General features: G+C 41.8%; 1 protein-coding gene across 10 annotated transcripts in view; it reads right to left on the bottom strand.

Annotated features, from left to right (window-relative positions):
* DENND1A (DENN domain containing 1A) overlaps positions 1-21,526 on the bottom strand; it is a 484,353-nt gene that overhangs the window by 136,409 nt on the left and 326,418 nt on the right. For all 10 annotated transcript variants that reach the window (XM_063081861.1, XM_063081865.1, XM_063081863.1 and 7 more), the window contains one exon: positions 17,469-17,594. In XM_063081861.1, the coding sequence (XP_062937931.1) occupies positions 17,469-17,594 (126 nt within the window). The remainder of the gene's footprint in view (positions 1-17,468; positions 17,595-21,526) is intronic.

Raw genomic sequence — 21,526 nt, 5'->3', positions numbered from 1 at the left:
CAAATAAAATTTTAAAAAAAAAAAAAATGGTGGGACAATAGGGAGAGAACATGAAAAGAAAAGTGGAAAGGTTCTTGTCATCATGCTGTTGGTAGTATCTGTATTGTTTTCTGACAGTATGAAAATAAATTAGTAATTATAGAGTATTCTTTTTTTTTTTTTTTTTTTTTTTTTTGTCTTTTTCGTGACTGGCACTCAGCCAGTGAGCGCACCGGCCATTCCTATATAGGATCCGAACCCGCGGTGGGAGCGTCGCTGCGCTCCCAGCGCCGCACTCTTCCGAGTGCGCCACGGGCTCGGCCCTAGAGTATTCTAATTCTATTGTTCATGTGCTCCCAAGAACCAGAATTCTCAGTATGAAAGAAAGGAAATACAAATGTGATAGAGAAAAGGTTAAGTAAAAGCTCTGTAGTCTTGATTTTTAACTGGAAGCATCAATATAAACTTAAAAGATATCTGTATATATAAGTATATGTATATATTTCCTAGTTCTGCCCACTGAAAGGCCTAGAAACAATGACTAACCAAGTAGCAACGAATATACTTAGCCAGGTTTAGAACATGAGATATCATTTGCACTAAAAGAAATCAATGCTTCCTGAAGAAATCTGATTCTAGATTTGGGAGCAGGAAATGTACAAGATGAGCCTGGAATCTTTTGTGATATCAAACAGCAAGGAAGCTATCAAAGACCACTTGAGTCATGTAAAAAAAAAAGTACTCAGGTGCCAACCTGAAGTATTTATCATGGACCAAAACCCATCAAACATGTTTATATCCACCAGGCAATTAAAAAAAAAAAAAAAATATATATATATAAATATACACATATACATATACATATATATATAGTATATATATATATGAATTGTCACCTTTGGGGGATGATAGAAAACCAACTCATTATAGTAAAAAATAGTAAATAAAGGGAAAGAATTAAGCATTTATCTTGCCTTTGCTATATGAACTGTACCACTAGGTAACTAAATACTAAATGAGGGAAACAGTCTCCTTATAAAAATATTCCAACTAATAAATGAAAAGTAAATGATAAACTTAGAATATCACCATTTTGCAACTCCCAGTGAATTAAGCATCATTGCTACTAAAATCACTAGACACAACCAAACTTGGTATGCCTCCTACAGTCTTGATAAAGGGAATTGAATCCCAGTCTATTCAATCTCTGGATCCAGTTATCAATCAGCAGAAAACACAGGGGACAGAGGACCATGGTGAACCGTACCAAGATTATGCAATCAGCAAAATCCACACTGGGAAATTCCACAGGTCTGGGTTCTTCAACAACTAAATTGTTATTAAATGAAAGGAGTGAAGGAGGAATCTATAAGTTAAAAGAGAATCAAAAGTTGTATTTTTTAATTTTATTTTATTTTATTTATTTATTTATTTTGTCTTTTTCGTGACCGGCATTCAGCCAGTGAGTGCACCAGCCATTCCCATACAGGATCCAAACCCGCGGCAGGAGCATCGCTGCGCTCCCAGCGCCGCACTCTCCCGAGTGCGCCATGGGCTCGGCCCGAAAGTTGTATTTTTTTTTTTTTTTTTTTCGTTTTTTTGTGACCGGCACTCAGCCAGTGAGTGCACTGGTCAGTCCTATATAGGATCCGAACCCGCGGTGGGAGCGTCGCCGCGCTGCCAGCGCAGCACTCTACCAAGTGCGCCACGGGCTCGGCCCAAAAGTTGTATTTTTTTAAATGGCAAAATTTATCTATAGTATCTAGGGATAAATATTTGGGTGATAAAACTTTTTTAAAAATGCGAGGAAGCGATTACTATGAAAGTCAGGGTAGTAGTTACTTGCGGTGGAAGGGAAAGGGTTGTGGTGAAGGGGTTTCTGGTAGAAAAGCTATATCTTGTCCTGGGAAGTATTGGTCTTACAGTAATTAATTAAGCCATTCATTTGATTAAGGCAATTTTCTTTATATGTTTTATTTTACAAAAAAAGATTTTTTAAAAAAGTGTAAGATACCGGGCTGGCCCCGTGGCTCACTCGGGATTGTGCGGCGCTGGTAGCGCGAAGGCCACGGGTTCGGATCCTATATAGTGATGGCCAGTTCGCTCACTGGCTGAGTGTGGTGCAGACCACACAGTGCCGAGGGTTGCGATCCCCTTACCGGTCTCAAAAAAAAAAGTGTAAGATACCTATCTAGTGGGAAATATTGTAAAGACTGAATGTCAACATTTCTTTGTAAACAGTGTCATCACGATAAGAATTATTACTATCTTTTTCATTAAAATACACATACTTTGAAAAAGAAAACTTCATATGTACTCCATTGTTTCCTCACAGGATAGGATGCACAGAAAACTCAGCTATAAATTAAAGGGTTATTTTTACATTTTTTTAAAAAGTAATATAATTATGTTCTCAACAGCTAAGTACCATGCTATATTATCTCATTTAATCTTCACATTTTATGAGGCAGATTACATTTATTCTCCCCATTTTACAGATGAGGAAACTGAGCATAGAGGGTTTAATTAACTTGTCTAAAATTACATAAGTAGAATAGAGGTGGTGCCGTATTTGGAAGCCAGGTCTACCTGACACCTGTGGGCAGGTTCCATGTCGATCCATCTCTGCTCTCCACTGCCTACCACTTGGCCTGGCACAAAGCAGGTGCCCAGTATCTATTTATGGAATTAAACTTATTTACTGAGTTGTAAAGATTAGCAAACAGATTAAGATTACACAAACTACTCCCTACAGCATCATTTCTTAAAAGTAGAAAAAAAAGAGGTGATGAGTTCCTTTGAGCCCAGCAGTCACAGAGACCCTCCTCTAGAACAGTCCGGTCTCCTCAGTACTAGGGCTTGAGTCCAAGCTGGCAAGATGCTTTCCGCACCAAGATTAAATGTGTCTGGGAAACCAGAGAGATGAAAGAAATAGCTACATGCTGCTGACAGTGGGGAGTGCAGCAAAAATGTTTTCTGTACCCTAGGAATGCAAAGTCACCACCCTGACACATTCAATTATGAACTCCAGACTAAGAAGCAACATGCTAGAGTTCATGTTTCCTCACCAGACGCTGGAAACCATCACCAAAGAGAATCAGAAGCAGCATGGGACCAGTGGAAAAACTGAGTTCTAGAGGCAGACAAATCAGGCTCCAATCTGACTCTACCTCTTCCCAGCACCTTCCTCATTTGGGGGTTCTCTATCCCCTTCCTCAGCTTCTTTTTTTCTGCACAACACTTATTACCATCTGACACATTATATGTTGACTTCCATCTCTGTTTACTGTCTGTGTCTTCCTAGAAGATAAGGGATTTGAGGGGTGGGACTTTATTTTGTTCACTGCGGCATTTCCAGGCACCTAGAACAGTGTCTGATATTAGCAGGGTCTTGATAAATGTTTGTTCAAAGTTGTTGAATTAAGTAATTTCAATTCTCTCTGCTTTAACATTCTTATCTAGCAAGTTGGGGATAATACTGTGCACATTTGAACAAGAAAATATAAAGAAAGGACAAGAAGTAGGAGTTCAATAAATACTAGTGTTTTCCTTCCCATACTTCTTTTGCATAACGCTTATCAATGGAGGATAAAACTAATGAACCTGGGATAAAAGTTCTCCTTCAGAGAATAGACGACATTCTTTTAAGCTGGCAGTTGACCTGCTCAGGACAACCTCAAAACCTACAGACAATTTTTAATATTGTGAAGATGAAAGTGAAAATGCACAGCAATAAGAATATGAGCAAAGAAAGTCTCCAGCAACTGGCTCATGAACAACACCAGTGAGCTGTGACCCATGGGAACAGGGCTGAGAGGAGACCTGCCAGGTCACATCACTAACAGGGACCAGCAAGCCAAACATAAATAGGCTCCAGTTAAAGGCGTTCCAAAAACCCTGCCACGCCTCCATGGAATGTGACTGCTGGTGAATCGGGCATTGACTGGATACGAAGCTGTTGTGGAGGGCTTCTGCTGTTTCAAGTACTTCTTAAAACAATTTTAGGAAGGGGGCATTTTGATCCCTATTTAACAGATGAAAAACCTGCAGTTCAGTGAGGGGGTGACTCCCAAGGTTTCACAGCTTGTAAGCGGTAGCTCTCCTTGAACCTCAATTTTCTTTAGCCTGTACCAAACTGATTCCTATAAGACATGCACAGTACCTCCCTAACACTCAAATATTCCATGGAACATTTTACAAGTTTTACCCACCCTCCCATCTCCAGAGAGAGAATATATTAAGAAATTACAGACATCTACTAGACAATAATTGTTAGCTAATGAAACCTTAGCAAATTCCCTGAAGTCAGGGTAATCAACATGCGGATTTCTGACATTCCTGTTAGCTCCAGGCTAAGCCCACAAAGTTTTAAATACATACTTCATTCTTGTTTCATTATACAACAGGAACTTCCCAGACATATGTCAAGGAAGCCCTGTGAAAATACTGTATAAGTAGAGATTCTCTTCCCTGTTTTATGAGTGAGAAAATAGGGTTCAGAAAGGTATAGTAACTTGCCTAGAGTCACATAGCTTAGAAGAGTCAGAGTCCAGGTTGGCAACAAGTCTAACTATAAATCATGGGGCTTTTAATTCCACTATGTTATTCACTATGTATTACTGACCTGGTGGGGAGGGCCACTAAGCCTTACGATCTGGGACCTGGTAGTGCAGGTTCTGAGCCTGCTTGACCTCAGACTCACATTCCTGTGCTCTGCTCTGTACAGATGGAGGCTGACCTTTGCAAGTGGAGTTCCCAGGACTCCCAGATCAGCTGGGTTCCTGCTCAGTTTGGATCATGGCAGGCACCAGCCTGAGATGATGACGAGGAGGAGGAGGAGGAGGAGGATGATAACGGAAGGGAGAAGACTGAGTATTTCTCTACTCTCTGCTTGACTGGGCTGCCCAGCAACAGTTCACCTCCTCCCTGACTCAGGTGCTCACTGCATAGACTTCACAGGTACCAGCTGTAGTCAAATGACCCTGGCCCCTGGACTGGAGACACCACCTCTGCTGTTACTAATCTCTGGATTACCTCTTTGCTCTTTTTGGGTCTCAGCTCCTCCATCACTCAGGTAACCATTTCCTTGCATTATTTTCCCTCTGTTGTAAACATCTGCAGTGGTTTCTGCCATCCTGCTTAGATCTTGACTGATGCACTGACCAAATGGCAGCCTGTAGTCCTGGCTGGGCTCTGTGTCTCAAGACCACCTTGTGGCCAAAAACCTCTGTCTGGCCAGACAAGAAATGCTTTGGAAAAAGATGTGCTTACTTTTTCCGAGGTTCACAGCCATGAGATTGGGGTAGAATGAGCACAGCTGGTATCCTAATTCCATGGTGTAGAGCAAGAAAAATTCATCATCAACCATTAGCTATAGCAGTGTTTCTCAAACTGTTGTGAGGAGCGCTAGATGCATAGAATGTTAATAAATATTTTGTGGAAAAGGGATTCTGAAAAATGCTGGGTTCAACGAAATTAACCAGATTTTTTTTTTTTAACAGCAGGGCTTCAGTAATGTGCATTGCAAATATCCAAGGGGGAAAAAAAAGTTATGGTATGTGATATGTGACAATTTTGAATTCTATGGGATCAGAAAATATCAACATCTCATGGGTCTAATATTTCAATGAACACTGCTCTGGAAACTCTGGTTTATGATATTAGTGCTGAATGCTTTGGTGGCCTTCAGGGTCTTTCCTAGACTGGAAACTGACCACTCCTTCCCTTCATCTTTAGCCATACTCCTTCCTGTCTACACTCTAGCCACACAACCAATCACAGTACCCAGCCATGTCATGCTGTTTCAAGGCCCCTTGCCTCCACATGTGCTACCTTTGCCCCCTGCTCCTGGGGACTCCTGTTCCTCCTATAAGGTCTCACCCCAGGTATATCCTTCCCTGGGAAGCTTCCCTCAGATCCAGGTGGAAGTGGTCAGTCCTGCACTTGAATGTCTACTGCCTTGCACAACATTCTATTACAGTAGTTACCACCCCTTACTGCAACTCTCTGCTTACTGTCCATCTGTGCCCCTGCACTGTTGTTAACAACAGTGGCAGGGTCTTATCTGTCAGGGTGTGTAAGCCAGTGTCCAGGGCAAGGTACACACTTGGTAAGATCTGCAGGGGGAACAAATATCCCAAACTTTCAAATGCTTGTACCATTTTCTGCTATCAAGGCTTGATTACAATTGACTGAAAATTCACAATCAAGTAAAAGCTCTATTATTAAGATGATCTCTAATAAGTCAACCTTGTATTGGTGTGGCTACTTTTATTGTAATGAAAATAATTGATGTTTTAAAAATCCTAAAATGAACTGAAAAACTATCAGAAAACATGGGTTAACACTGCAGTGAGAAAGATAGCCACTAGGTGTCAGCCCAGGAAAAGAGGAAGAAAGGATACATTTAACCAGTGTTTTACTTTTTCGTCCAATTATCACTATAAATATCAAATATTTAAACAACAAAATATTAGGCAATTAAAATTATCTATTAAAGGAATGTTTTTAAAAAGATATATAAAATTTTGACATTTCCCCCTTGCAAAATAATTTATAAATGGTGTTAGTTTAACCTGTATTTGTCAAGAAACATTTGCACAGATTAGAGAAACTGACTCTTAAGAGGAAACCAGCTCAGTTTTCTGAAATACCCTCAAATTGCATGTAACATGGACCATATGGTAAATCACCATCACAGAGCGGTCAAAGGAAAGAGCGTGGTCGCCGGAATCAGGCAGATGGAGGGTCCAAATCCTGGCTCTGCCACTTCTTAAAAAGTGACATGACCTTTCCTAGCCTTGGTTTCTTATCAGTAAAATAGGTCTACACCATGCTCTCTGTATAGGGACCATAAAAATCAAATGAGAGAATATATGTAAAGAGCTGAGCATATAATAAATGTTTGATAGTCTTTTCTTTTCCTTAAGACTTCAAGTCTTGATGACTTATTTAACAAAACTTCTTCAGCTCCCAAACAACTAAGGACATTTTAACTAAGAACTATGCTGATTTCATTCCTTCAACAGAGTTATGAACATCTCTTCTATGTATCAAGGTCTGTGTCAAGGAAACATGAGTAAACAGGATACATCACTGCCTTCCAGAGCAGACTTCAGTTTCTTTGTGGAAGGGTAGCATAAGACAGGATGTGATGTAGCCATATATTTCAGAGAACGTATCCACACCCCATATAAAATCAGTGTGGATGTATGTCCAAGAGGGGAGCGGGGGAAGGAAATCTACAATTTTATCCTCTAATCATCACACATACTATGATGTCCTCCATAGAACAAACCCACAGTCCCTCCATCTTATGTTACTGAGCTTCTACTGTGTGCTGGGGGTATAAGAAAGAATAGGATATACTGTTCTTAAGAAGCGCACAATCTAGCTATGTACATGAAGTCATACGGCACTGTTTCAGGCTCCAAATTGTCAAATGTTATTATTGCTTGAAAATGGACCACAACGGTTTCCTTTTCAGAGTCTCATTGCCAAAGTGAAAGACCCTAAAGCAAGATTATTTTATTTAACATTTAAGAGCAATCATTTCTCTTTGCCACTGCTTCCACAAAGATACAGCATTTGAAACTGCCACAGCGGATTCAACTTAACCCATAAATACACTTTCCTCTTGTCTATTTCTAACTGGAAAAGAGTATGTACTGCACACGACGATTTCATAGAGGATGATCCTCTTCAGACCCTAAATGCCTTTGGTTAGCTGTCATGCAGCTGCTAGGCTGTGCCTTTGTTTTATATTTACATATTCACTGTGCGGTGTTTGTGTCAGCTTATTCTTCTCATGCTGAGATAAAGCTGTGGATGGTACTTTTTTTTTTCCCACTACGCATCTATATTGTGCAACAGTGAAATATGACCACAGCCTTTCTGGTGTACAGCATGGCAAAACAGGATCAGTCATTTTTGCTCATCAGCAAACACTTAATGAGCATCTACTAACATCAGACTCTGTGAGGGACAACAAACCCTATCCTAAAAGAGCAAAGTAAGAAAGGAGTCAGCATTACCAAATGAGACCAAGTTAAAGCCTAGAATTCCTCCAGGACAGTCTAAGATACACTAGCTGTGTTTTATTTTTCAAGTATTTTAGAACATATGGGAATTTCATTTTGATTATATTCAGTGATGCTCTTTGAAATCATTCAGTTGAGTTTGATTATAGTGTTTGAGTAGATTTCCTGCCAGTTCTCATCTTCTCTCTTAGGGACCTACTTTTTACTGGGGCAGTCTACTTCTAGAACAATGGTTCTCAGTTCTTCGGGCATTTATTGTATGACTCCAAGGTAACAGAACTCCCAAACTGTGTTTCTGAGCAATAAATGTGTCCCTGTAACGTGGGCAGTGAAGATTGGTGTCCATATGGAACAATGGTCACCTTTTCTCAATAGGCAAAAAATTTTTGATGAAATAGAAAAAAATTCTCAGTTATACTTCCTCTTATGCATTTTTAAAACTGACTTTAATGCACTTTTTAATGTTAAATCCTTGGTACTCACCATTCCCATTTGCCTATAAGTTCTGGTGAGCAACAGCATGAACAAATAAATACCAAATAAATATTAAAGGAAATAATTAAATAGGTGATTTCTTCCAAATCCTTTATGCATCATTTGAGATAAAAGCCATACTTTCACAGTTAGTTCCAAAGATAGGATTAAAGGTGCCAGATTTTGTTGTGTTTTGCATGGTTACAGGTACTCTGACACTTGCTGTACAAGTATGGACACCACTATTCTAGAATGTGGCAGTCTCACTCTCCTCCTCTTCCTTCTTGTCACCCAAGAATGGTCACTATCATTTAGTTAATATCTACTATCAGCAAGGCACTGTGCTGGTGTTTTATATACATTGTTGCTATTTTTCTCAATAGTCCTACAAAGTAGTCATTATTTCCATTTTACAGATGAGAAAATTGAGGCTCAGAGAGGTTAAATGACTTCCAAAGTCATCTTCTAGTAGAAGACAGAGCCAGAATTAAAACCCAGGTGATTCCAAAGGCAATAATCTTTCCATCACACTTGTTGGCCTCCTAGTCACATGGAGCCACAGAACTACAGTGCTGGTTCCTGAAATACCAGTGGTGGAAGCACCTCCCCTCATCTCTGCTTCATTTCCAGGACATGACCACTAAAATGAGAAAAAATGAGAAAAAATGGTAACCGGTAAGTCACCAGACCCTTCTGTAGTACACCTTAGATTCCTGCTGTCAATGCATCTGCTTAGCTCAGGCCTATAGAATTGGGCTATAATTCCTATTTGCTTGCCTAAAATAAACTTGAAAATGAGAAAATCTTTCACAAACTTTTCTTACAGAATATTCATGGGTACATATTGCTGCTTCACAAAGATACCACCATCCACTCAAAAAGTATGAGCTCTGTGTGGAAAACCAGTTTGGTGGTTCCTCAAAAAGTTAAACATAGAATTACCATATGACCCAACAATTCCACTTCTGGCTATATACTCCAAAGAATTGCAAACAGGTGTTCAAACTAATACCTGTACGCAAATATTCATAATAGCATTATTCACAGTAGTCAAAAGGTGGAAAAAACCCAAGTGTTCATCCACAGATAAATAGATAAACAAAATGTGGTATATACATACAGTGGAATATTATTCAGTCTTAAAAAGGGATGCAGTTCTGATACATACTAAAAGATAAATAAACCTTGAAAATATCATGCTAAGTGAAATAAGCCAGACACAAAAGGACAAACACTGTATGTTTCCACTTCTATGAAATATCTAGAAAAGGCAAATTCAGAGGGGTGCAAAGTAGATTAGAGCCTACCAAGAGCTTGGGGGAGAAGGGAATGGGAAGTTATTGCTAATGGATGCAGTGCTTTTGTTTTTGAAGAAAAATTCTGAAAATAGATAGCAGTGATAGTTGCCCAACACTGTGAATGCAATTAATGCCTCTGAACTCTATACTTAGCAATGGTTAAAATGGCAACTACTGTATGTATGTATACATACACATACATATATACATATACATAACCAGAATTTTTTTAAAAAGCATGGGCTGTGAAGACAGAGCTGGGTTTGATGGATTCAGTTCCCAGCTTTACAACTCCCAAGCTGTGTGGAGAATCGCCCAGCCTGCACATAGGCACGCCCACCAGTACCTTCCAGGCTTCGCCTAATTTCCCCTTTTCCCTGGTTTCCTTGCTTCCTTACTTCTCGTCTCGCTGTACTGTGTATAGCATATTAAGGTTCCTCAAACCTTTATTTAGCACAAGATGAAGGCTCAGACAAATTAGGAATATAACGTGTTTTGTGGGAACCCTTTGCTCTTCTTTGTGGAGGGCAGGGAGCATTACACCATCCCTTCAAGGGTCTCAAGGTTCTTAATTCTCTTCATTTTGAGCCACTCTTAGGCTAAGTCAACTGAAATCTGCCTCCTTATGATGTCATGACAAGTTGGCCCTCCCAGTCAAGCTCCTGCACAATGACATATTTCTTCTACTCAGAAGACTTCCAAATATAGTATTTCAAAGCTTTATCCACCAAGATGTTTTGTGGAATATTAATTATAATATCAAAAGACTGGAAACAACCTAACTGTCCAACGTGGGAGAGTGGTTATGAGAATTATATTACTGTAGCTGTACTTGATGGAATATTCTGCAGCTATGTAAAAATGTATATGACATCATTTAAATGAAGGGAAAACTTTTATTTTAGATCAGATTGCAGCTATGTAAACCCTCTGTATAATGAAAAATAAAGAGTATATATGAAAGGTATATGTAAGTTTGGTGGGACTATGGTGATGTTTCAATTTTTCCATTTTTAAAATATTGCTCTATTTTCTATTACACTAAAAGCAAACAAACACACCTTTTTTTTTTAAAACCATGAGATCAACAGTATTACTTCACCAGGATACAGATATATGTGATGTTTTTCCAGTCTGCTCCAACACAGCTTGGTGCATTCATGCTTGAAAGCCAGGCTATCAATCTGCTTTTATCTTAACTTCTGTGTCTTCAGGGGGTTTTAGGTGGATAAATATGACTCAGCAGAATCCTGTACAAAATCAGAGGCTGTAGGGGGGATGATGCCAGTGTACCCACAGCTGGATCTGGAGGCCCAGCCTCTTGGGATGGACTCAGCAAGCAGCTAGAGTGAGCTGGCCGCTGCCTGTTCAAACAGTTTGTTTGCTGCCTCTGCCCGGCGTCTGTTCCCTGCAGCCAGGGGCTGTGCTCTGTCCACCTAAGGGAAGCCCAGCCAGCAGGCTGGACCAGAGAGAGCCACACAAGCCAGCTGAACAAACAGCTGCCATAGTGCTCCATCTATACTGGCCTCTCCACAGGTACTGACAAAGAAGTACCAACATCCATCCATTGTTTTCTTTGATCTAACATTTACCAAGGACCTGCAGTGGGCCAGACATGGGCAGAAGCACCTTCACATACATCATCTTAACACAAATCCATGTGGCATGAGCTATGAAATAAGAAACTCTGAGCAGAAGTAGAGACGAAATAAAAACACACAAATCTATTTTTGAAAGTTCTTTAAAACTGAGACCATTGTGCTATAAAATGTCTTTCAAAGGGTGTGGGTTAGTCTTATTCAGATTTCATGATGATATAATTTTAAACAAAGGACTGAGGTAAGAGATTCTTTTAAAAATTCATTCATTTCCCTAGGAGGGAGAAAGGGGAACGTTCAAGGCAAATTCAAGAACCACACTGCTATACACATCCTCCAAGAGTCGCAATCTTCTAGCAAGCAGATAAAGGATGCCTGGCCTAGCAATTAAAATCATTTGTCTTTTATCCCCTTCTTGCCAAAAAGGACCCCAGCCCTAACCAGTTAATCCCTAACACACACTGCTACTCCCAGAGTTGCCTGGCAACTGCTAGGAGGCGTGTCAGAGAGCAAGAAAGGCCTAAATAAATGAGCTGGAGCCTGGTCTGTCACTTGACATGGATAAAGGGGGTTTCTCCAAATGGGGCTGCCTGGCTGCTTGTGGTTCTGTCACTTAAGTAGAGAAGAACAAGTTGGCTTGGCTAATATTGTTGAATATCTTGGGCTTTGCATTTGATATTCTCCAGGTGATTGAAAAATGGGTCACATGCCCTTGAGATTTGTAGACACCCTCCTCTGTCAGGCAGCAACCTCCAAAGCCTGAAGACAGGAAAGAATGCAATGTATACGCCCTGAACAGAAGCTGAGGGCCAATCCCCTGTCTCGAACACTTTTCTGTTCCTTAATTTCTTTCACCCATTCTTCCACCCATTATTCCAAAATATACTCACTGATACCTTCACACTGTGCCATGACTTGTGCCTGGTGCTGGAAATGCAGAGAGAGAAACTTAATGCAGAATATGTGGAGACTTGAACAAAGGCAGTTTGGAGTGTGGCCGATTTGAGTCTGCCTCCTGGCTCTACTACTTCCCAGGAAGTCACTGCCAATTTGAGCCTCCACCCCCCTCTGTAAAATGGAGAGAGTAAGGGGCAGTCACAGGGAATTACTGAGATCATGGATGTGAAGAAACTTGTAGTTGACCTCGTGGGAGGCCACTGAGGACGTAGTAGACTTGGGTGTGGCCATATACCCTTGTGGTCTCACTTTCTGACCCCTGGGATACCCCTTTGAAACAATTCACTTGGTCCTGAGAAGACATACCACAGTGAGCCAACATAGGCTCTACCTGTCCTGGGATGGGCACACTACCTCCTCAGCAGACCTGCAGAAGCACAGATAGAGAGGGGCAGTCCAGCCCCTGGCACGGGACGGGGCCTCAGCAAGTGGACCCCCTCCTCATTCCTTCTGGACAGGGGAAAGAAAACAAAGCTCAAGAGTCTACCCAGCCAGCTGTATTTTGAGTTTTTTCCAGTAGAAAATTTAAAAAAAAAAAAAAGGCCAATGAGTTAAAAATCTCAAGTGAGCTCTGAGCCAGGTAAAGGATCTTCAGACCACACTGCCGTGGAGGAGTTGCATATCTCTGACTCTCAGGCCAGGGCTCAAACCTTCTTCACAGAGCCAGACATGACACTGAGCAGCCCAGTGGGTCCCCCAAGCTGCTAGGGTCCTTCTTGGTGAGAGGAGGCCACGAGTAAGGGACAGGGGACAGGGTAGGTACCATGTTGGGCTTATTTAAGCTTCACTACACTCCTGCAAGGAGTGGATTACACATCCATTTTATGGAAAAGGAAATAGAAGATCAGAGAAGTAAAGTAACCCACTCAAAGTCATGAGCTAGTTAGGAGCAGAACAGAAAGGAGCATGCTCAAGTCTATCACGATTCATGTTTTAAACAAAACACAATACTCTGACTTTTGCAGTAACCTGACTGCACTGCTGGCCCAGGGTGAGAAGGCACCACACCTGTGCAGTGAGCATCTTGGTGGACACACCAAAAAGCGGTGAGGGCAGGTAAGCCTCAGGGGCTGACAGTGGCGTGGCTGGGCTGCACTTGGGGCCCACGTGCACTTCTCCAGGCCTTTCACCCCGCAGGCTCTGTTTGCCCTCAGCCTTGGACTGTTCTCGGGCCCTGCCCTGCCATCAGCTTCAGGAGCTCTCCCCTGCAGACTACCACCTGTTTCTGGCCACCAGCTTTCTCCCTCACCTCATGTATCAAAAGCCTCAAATGCACTCGGATCCTTTGACCCAGTAAATCCACACCAGGGAATCTGCCTAAGAAAACAGCGCAGACCATGCATGAAGATTTATATCAAGATATTCACCGCAGTGTGGTTTAAAATTGTAAAATGTTATAGACAATCAAAAAGACCAGTATTAGGATAATGTGTGGGCCTCAGCACTGGTTCCAGATCATGGGAACTCGATAAAAACCTGTGAGTGGGGCCCAGACATTTGTCTTTTTAAAGCCCCACAGGTGATTCTGATCCACAGCTTGGGCTGAGAACTGCTGGGATATGTGCAGCCATTATAAATGATGTTTCAGAAGAGTTTTTATAGGATGTGAAAAAGGCTTACACATATGAAAAGGCAAAAACAAATTTGGGATACTTGATTGCTTTACCAGGAATATCTCAACTGGCTCACAGAAAGTAAAAAAAAAAAAGGAAATGAAGCAAAGCAAAAACAAATCAAAAACCCTAGAACTTTGGTGGAAACATGCTAACATGGTATCTTAACTCTGGATGATAGTATTATGTTACTTTACACATTTTTTTTTAAAAACCAAGAGCAGGTGCTATTTTTATAACCAGAGAAACAACTAAAAGACAAGTGGCCCTGGGGAGGCCTGCCCACCCCTCAGCACTGTGCTGCTGGCCAGCCCACCCCAGCAGGCTCACCAGAGGCACCATTCTTCCCAGCCATGCAGCCATTGCCACCCACCACCCTCTGGCTCACACATAATTTGTAGCCATTATTTTAAATAATCCCCCGAACTAGCCTATACAGGGAAAAGTTGTTACCCCATTTTTCAGATGAGGATAATCTGCTGGAATTAAATCTATGGTTTAAAAACCATCTAGGTAACATGGTCATGACCTCAGGCTGAATGCTTAGTTGAAAAATTTCAGGCCTCCCAGCTTCCCTCCTGGCCTATAGAAGAAAGGCATTCTGGCATAGATGAATGGGACTGAAAGCACGATGGATCTGCTGTGTTTCACTGATTCTAAGACAAACATTTTTTTCCCATTTTACCCTCTGAAATTTAAACATGGTTTATAATTGATGGCATCCTTCAGTTGTAATTGGTGGAACTCTTTTCCCTTTCTAATGGTTCACAAACTAATGGTACATCTTACGACTGAATGGTAGCTTAGGTTCAATGAAAAATGCTATGTCCACTGCCTAACCCATCACCTATCTACTAAATGATACTTTTAATGGCTACATAATATTCTGTAAAACCTTCATATGGATGTGCTTTAACTTACTTCACCAATTACTTATTACGGATACTTAGTCTGCTCCAACTTTTTACCATTATAAGTACTGCTACTGTGAACACCTTGGCATTAAGCTTTCCCTTTTTCTGCTAGGAGCATCACCATCCTCTCCCAGGTTCCAAATCTTGGGAGACATTTTGACATTTCTTGCCCCTTGTTTCCCATATTTATGAGAGTCTACCCATTTCTTCCTTTTCCTGGTGTAACCACCTAAGGGCTCTCTTCTGAGTTCCTATAACATTCCTCTAACTGTTCTCTCTGCCTCCAGCTTCCCTTTCAGTCCATCACTATATTACTGCTTAAACCTGACTTCTGTTATGTCACATCTCTGCTCAGAAACTTATACTTTCTATAGGGTAAAGGTCACACTCTTAGCCTAGCCTCCAAGGGTTTGCCAAACTCAGCTCTAATCTCTCTCCATATCTCCATCCAAACCCATTACTCCAGACAAAATGGCCTACTCATTGGCCTTGAGGGCTCCTGCCACCAAGCCTTTGCTTACGCAGTTAACTCCACACCCATTACAGGAAGGGATGCTTCTGCCTTTCTTTTTTCAAATCTTAATCATCAGATCCAATTTGTTTAATCTTTTTAATGAAGGTTTTATGGCTTATGACGAACCTGCAGATGTAGAAAGGATAGGTAGGCTCAGCCTCATTTCGCAGGTGAAGAAACTTAAGTTTAAAGAGTTGCTCAAGTTAAGTTAAAGTTGCTCAAGTTTTATACAGCTAAGTAGACAGCCAGGCTTTAAATTCCAGGGCTTCTGTCCTTGAACCCAGTGCCTTTAGACTCAAGTGCAAGCACAACCATAAACTCCTCTTGTGGAGCAACTTGTGTCCAGATCACATACCCAGCAATATGTACAGAGATTCAACAGCCCCTGGATTCTAGACACATACACGACAACAATGAGATAATTATAAGAGTGAAATGGCACAGGTATTTCAAAAGGTTCATGGAAAAATGTAATTAAAAGATAATATGAACCTTTGGTGAACTTTTTGGGCCAGTTGTCCCATTCTCATTTTAGAGAGGGGAAGGCAACAGTATTTTCCTTTAATTTTGCCAGCTCTCAAAACAGCACTGAACTTGATTGGTTTCATGGGGCCCAAAATCATGACAAAGAATCAGAGCCACCTCACTTTGAGACAAGCAGGGCCTGGGAACTCGCATTAAGCTGAAGGCTTTTAGAAGACCTAAGGAAAGTATTTCTTGGGAGCAAAAAGCATGCATTCCTCCTGGTATGTGACCATGACATTGTCCAAAGCAGAGGCAGCCTAGAAAGTACAGCCTGAGTGCCAGATGGAAAATGAGGAGGAAGGTGGTGTGAGGATCCTGTTCCCCCAAGCACCCACTGCCCCGGCTGCTTCACAGAATGTCCTGGGTGAAGGGCAAACAAGATGTTGGTTATTACTGTTTGTGTTTCACCTAGACATAGGATGGAGTGATAGCAGCAAAAAGATAATCAACAATGTATAATTATGGCTTGTGAGGAAGTGTGATCAGGTTCACCCTCAGCATTTTTATATGAAATGCACTGCCTGTCACCTACTCATCTTTTGTCATTTAATCTAATTAAATGCTATGGTTAAAACAAAAACAGAAACGAACAGCCCTGGCCTACAGGCAGTGCGGCCCGTGCAGGTCCCTGGCAGCCCACTTCACTGGGCTGGATGTGGCTGCCGCCACTCCCCTGCTCAGGATGAAGGGAGCCCTCTGCTCCTGAGAGAAGAGGCTGTCAGCAAGGCTTCCCTCTGCCATTCTTTCCTGTACAGAGCTAACCACATTGACCTGGTCCCCAGGCCAATTTCTCCACTCTCCTTGGCCAGGAGGCCAACAATAGGCTGATATCACAAGAAAGCCTCTCACTGAAGCTCAGAGAATCGGTACTATCTTTGGTTTCAGGGAAGACCTGATGTCTTTATATCCTCACAATAACTAATCACCTAATAAGGCAGGCAGGGGACCTGGAAGAGTAAACTGAGGCTCAAAAAGACAGGTCATGGAGGCGAGTACTATCCTTTCCCAGTTCTCGTTGTACTTTTTAGTCTTTACACTAGGAAGGAAATCCCCAGGATGCTTTGCTTTCTCAAGTGTGGAAGAGAGGTCCCTTCAAAGGACAAGGAGCAGTGAGGCACAGCAGGAAAGGCGCGGGCTTCGGGACTATCTGGCTCCTCTAGTGGTAAGTCATTTCTCTTCTCTGAGCCTTGGTTTCCTCATTTGTAAAGTGGAGCAGATCATTGCTACCCCACAAGCATACCATGAATCCTCAATGAGAACAGGTGGTTGTGAAGGGCCTGGCACTGTATCTAACATGTAGTCGGTGCTTATTGTCTGGGGAGTCTTAACATTCATTGGAGTGGTGCATATCTCACACGTGACAGTTTCCTTGTGCTAAGAAGTAAGGCAGGGGAGGACACCACCCCCCTGACCCTCTAGCACATACACACACAACCTCTTCTAGGAGAATGCAAAAACCAGAAGAATCATGGGATTTCTTATGGCTCCTGAGGTATGTTTCAGGCCCCTAAGCCCAGACCAAACATGGATTCTGCAATATGCCAGGAGGCTACTCACCGGCTCAATTTTCAGAGCATTTCGGTAGCTACCGAAGAAAGCAGCCTGGGCCTTGAGGAATGCTCTGGCCACACCATCGCCAGTGGTTGTGGAGACCTTCTTCAGCCTGTTCTTCAGTGAAGAAATCTGGCAACAGAAAGAAAGGAATCACAGATTGAGGACAGGGTTGAAAAAGGATGGCTGTCTAAGCAAAGTACTTACAGAGCTCTAGAAAATCCCTTGGCAGGGGCAGGGGGGAGAAGGTGTGGGGGGAGATGTGTGTCGATTTGACACCTCAGCTGCTGGGAGAATAAAAACATGTTCAGTGTTAGGGCAGGTTTCTGAAATTTAAATGAATGTTGCACCTGTTAGAGCATATCAAATAAAAACAAAAACAAAACTATTTTTAAAGCTATGTGCAGGTAAGTATTTTCACATAAATTTTCTCATTTAATTCTTTCAACATTCTTGTGCGGAAGAGATTAGTGTTTCCATCTTATGAGGGTAAAATAGTCTCAGAGAGGTTAGGTTACATGCCTAGAAACAAACCCAAGATGTGGCCAAACTGGAACTTGAATTGAAGTCTTATAATCTGAGCCCAAACTACAAAGACTTTTAGTCCCAATTCCATTCCCTCTTCAAACTGTTTACTAATATTAGAAATAAAAGACTTACATACCTCACACATCATACTCTAAAGGAATAGTGGCACCTCATAGATATGTACTCAACGGGTCAAAACAAAGCAGACAAGAAAGTGATGGCAACGGGAAAAGAAGAAGCTATGAATAGATTTAGTATTTAAATGTAAGCCATAAGGTCTCATATGGGGGCTAGAAATGGACTTCAAATTTGACTTAAGAGCCTCCTAGTGGCCAAAGCAAAGAGGGAAACATGAGAGTTGTGATATTCCTTGGGTCCATGTACATTTAACAAATAAGCCAGTTGCTCAAATGAATAAAGATTTTCCTGAAAGTAAGACCTAAAAGAGACTTTTCCCATGAGATAATGTAGGAAAGACTATGACATGGAGGCTGTTGCCCTCAACATTAATCTTTCCAGACTTTCTAATATGCCATTCATCCACATCGGGATGCCACATTGCAGAACCTCAGGGTATGCCATTCACACCAGGTTCCACATGAAAGGTGCCCTTGTAAATTGTGCAATGTGGTGACCTTGAGTCACTTATTCACTCGACAAATATTTATTATTTCCTACATGTCCAGGACTATGTTAGATGTTGAGGATAATAAAATGAGTGAGACCAGACACAGGCTTTGCCCTCATTCAGTTGACATTCTAGTGAGAAAAATACCAATACCGGTGACACCACTACTGTGATGAGCCTGTAACAGAGCTTGCCAAGGAGGTCAAGAAAGCCTTCCCGGAGGGAAAGGGGCTTGGACTGATATCTGAAGGATGAGATAAAGTAGTTAATTAGGCAAAAAGGGAAGGATCAGTGTGGTAAGTATGGGCAGTAACATGCAAAGGCCCTGCAGTAAGGAGGAGTTCAGAGAATAGAAAGAACTGTGGCTTCAGTGGAAAGAGTGAGGGGGACTATGGCTTAAAATGAGGCTGGAGAGAAAGGCAAGGTCTCTCATCTTGAGAGAAACAGACAGCTAATGATTGTTTTTAAGCATGTAGGTGACATATTAAGAGCATATTTCATATTAAGAGCATAAGATATAGGACTACATAATAGTCTGGCATTATTTAAGAATAAAACTTAGGATGAAATTTAAGGATAAAATAGAAAATTAGATTTAGGTGGCCCATGAATCATTCACAAATTTGCAATATGAATGAGCAATGATCATTTTTCTGGGCACAGGATCCATAGCTTTCCTCAGATTCCTAAGGGTGCTTATGAACCTACAAATATTAAGAATCACTGATCTGGGATGGACTGCATACACTTTAGAAATGATCCATAAACATTATGTTTTGTTGCCAAGCTTCTGATAAAGGCATTTTTAAATAGCTTATTGAGAGATATTTTGCATATAAAATTCATTCATTTAAAGTGTATAGTTCGGTTTTTAGTATAGTCACAAGGTTGCACAACCATCACTACTATTTAACTCCAGAACATTTTCATCACCCCAAAAAGAAACCGCATACTCATTAGCTATCGTTCCCTATTCCCCACCAATTCCACCCCACCCCAGCCCTAGGCAACCACTGACCTACCTTCTGTCTCTATGTACTTGCCTATTCTGGACATTTAATATAAATGGACTCATACAATGCTTTTGTGATTGGATTCTCTCACTTCACATAATGCTCATTTTGAACAAGGTTCATCCATCCTGTAGCATGTATCAGTACTTTATTCTTTTTTATGGTCAAATAATATTCCATTGTATGGATATACCACATTTTATTTATGTGTTCATCAGTCGGTGGACATTTGGACTCTTTCCACTTTTTTGGCTATCATGAATAATGCTGCTATGAAGATTCACATACAAGCTTTTGTGTGCAGACAGCAGAGATTTTGAGGTGAGAACCCAAACAGCAAAAATTCTCTGTTGCCAGACCTTATGCAATTAAGGTAAACTAAAAAGACACATGAGGTCACCAAGCACAGTACGTAGCACACAGTAAGCCACTACTAAATGTTAACTGAGTATAGAGAAAATCCTGTGCTGTTGCTAACAGTATGTCATATGCTTGGACAGTAATGAATGCAGGTGGGACTGCCATTCTCCTCTAAGAAGTCAGAAGCAATGGGACTGTGCATTGAGTGGGGTGGCTACTCTACCTCTGCTCAAAGATGGGTCGTAGAGAACAGTTTTCCTCTGGAAGCAGTTTGGAGTCTATCTCAACACCCAGGTATATAAAATGGATTATTGTGACCTCCCCTTTTTTGGGACACATGTGTCCCAGCACCACAGTGGTGAGGGCCCATGTGGAGCACTGCAGGCCACTCAGCACCAGGGCAGACTCTGCATGGACTTTCAACTTGAAATAGAAATGTGAAAAAGAAACACACTTTATTAAAATACTAGAAATATTACCTACTCCCCGTCTCCCGCCCCCCACCCAATAATAAAAATCCTGCCCTCCTGGGGACTAGGGTGACATTTTCATTCTTTGAAATGGTGCAAGCTACTGTCGCTCTTCTTCTGGCACCTCAAAGGCCTTGGGCCACCTGTGCCGCAGATTATTCCTCACTTAACCTTCCCTGGCCTTTCCCTTTCATTCGGGAGGTGTTTAATTACCTTGGATTCACAACGCTGCACTTCAGGTGAGCCTCTCCTAATGGCCTCATTACCATTTTACACAAAGAAGGAGTAGCTGACTGTAACTGAGCAAATACAAGTGCGTTCCTGCCTGCCTGCCCCAGCTGGTCTTAAACTAGCCAAGTGGTCCTGGGCTCTTGACATCCCCTTGACCACTTAGGCCAAGACTTCTGAAGACACCCCTCACCCTGCAACATGCAGACGCTTTTGTCTTGACCTGTCAGCACTTCAAACTTTGAGACTCCAAGTGTATGTGCATCTGATAGCTGGTGACAGCATTTTGTTCTTTAAATAAAAGTGAGGGAAGAAAATTCAAGGTTTAAATAACCCACAGTTGGACATCTAAAGCTGAACTTGCCCTGAATACTCCTGGGGGTGCTGGTCAAATTAATATTGGGGTTTATCAGGGGTAATTTAGGGGTGTTGGAGGTGTTGGTGAGGATGGTCTCCTCCTTTAAAAAACTGATCAGCTTCTCTAAAGCTCCCTGCCCTCCCAGCCCGTGTCCCATCTCGGTTACAGTAGCCAGCCAGTTGCCCAGGCCAGATGTCAGATCCATCCTTCTTCTTTCTTTCTCATAATCACTCTCCACATCTCATCAACATCACCCTCAGGTATGTCCTGAATTTATCCTCTTCTCTCAGTGTCCCTGACCTTGGCCCTGCAGGGTCCATCTTCCCTGACCCAGATTGATGGAGTAGTTTCCTAAGTGCACTCTCTGCCTTCAGTTTCTCCTCAATGCCATCCACCCATAGCTGACCTAATAATCTTGGAAAAATGCAAATCTGATCACTTCAGTCCTCCATCACAACCCTTCAATGCCCCAACCCTTG

This window comes from Cynocephalus volans, chromosome 17, assembly GCF_027409185.1.
Source record: "Cynocephalus volans isolate mCynVol1 chromosome 17, mCynVol1.pri, whole genome shotgun sequence".
In the NCBI taxonomy this organism is placed as follows: domain Eukaryota; kingdom Metazoa; phylum Chordata; class Mammalia; order Dermoptera; family Cynocephalidae; genus Cynocephalus; species Cynocephalus volans.
The sequence above is the reverse complement of the archived record's forward strand: the minus strand, read 5'-3'. Positions and strand labels throughout refer to the sequence as shown.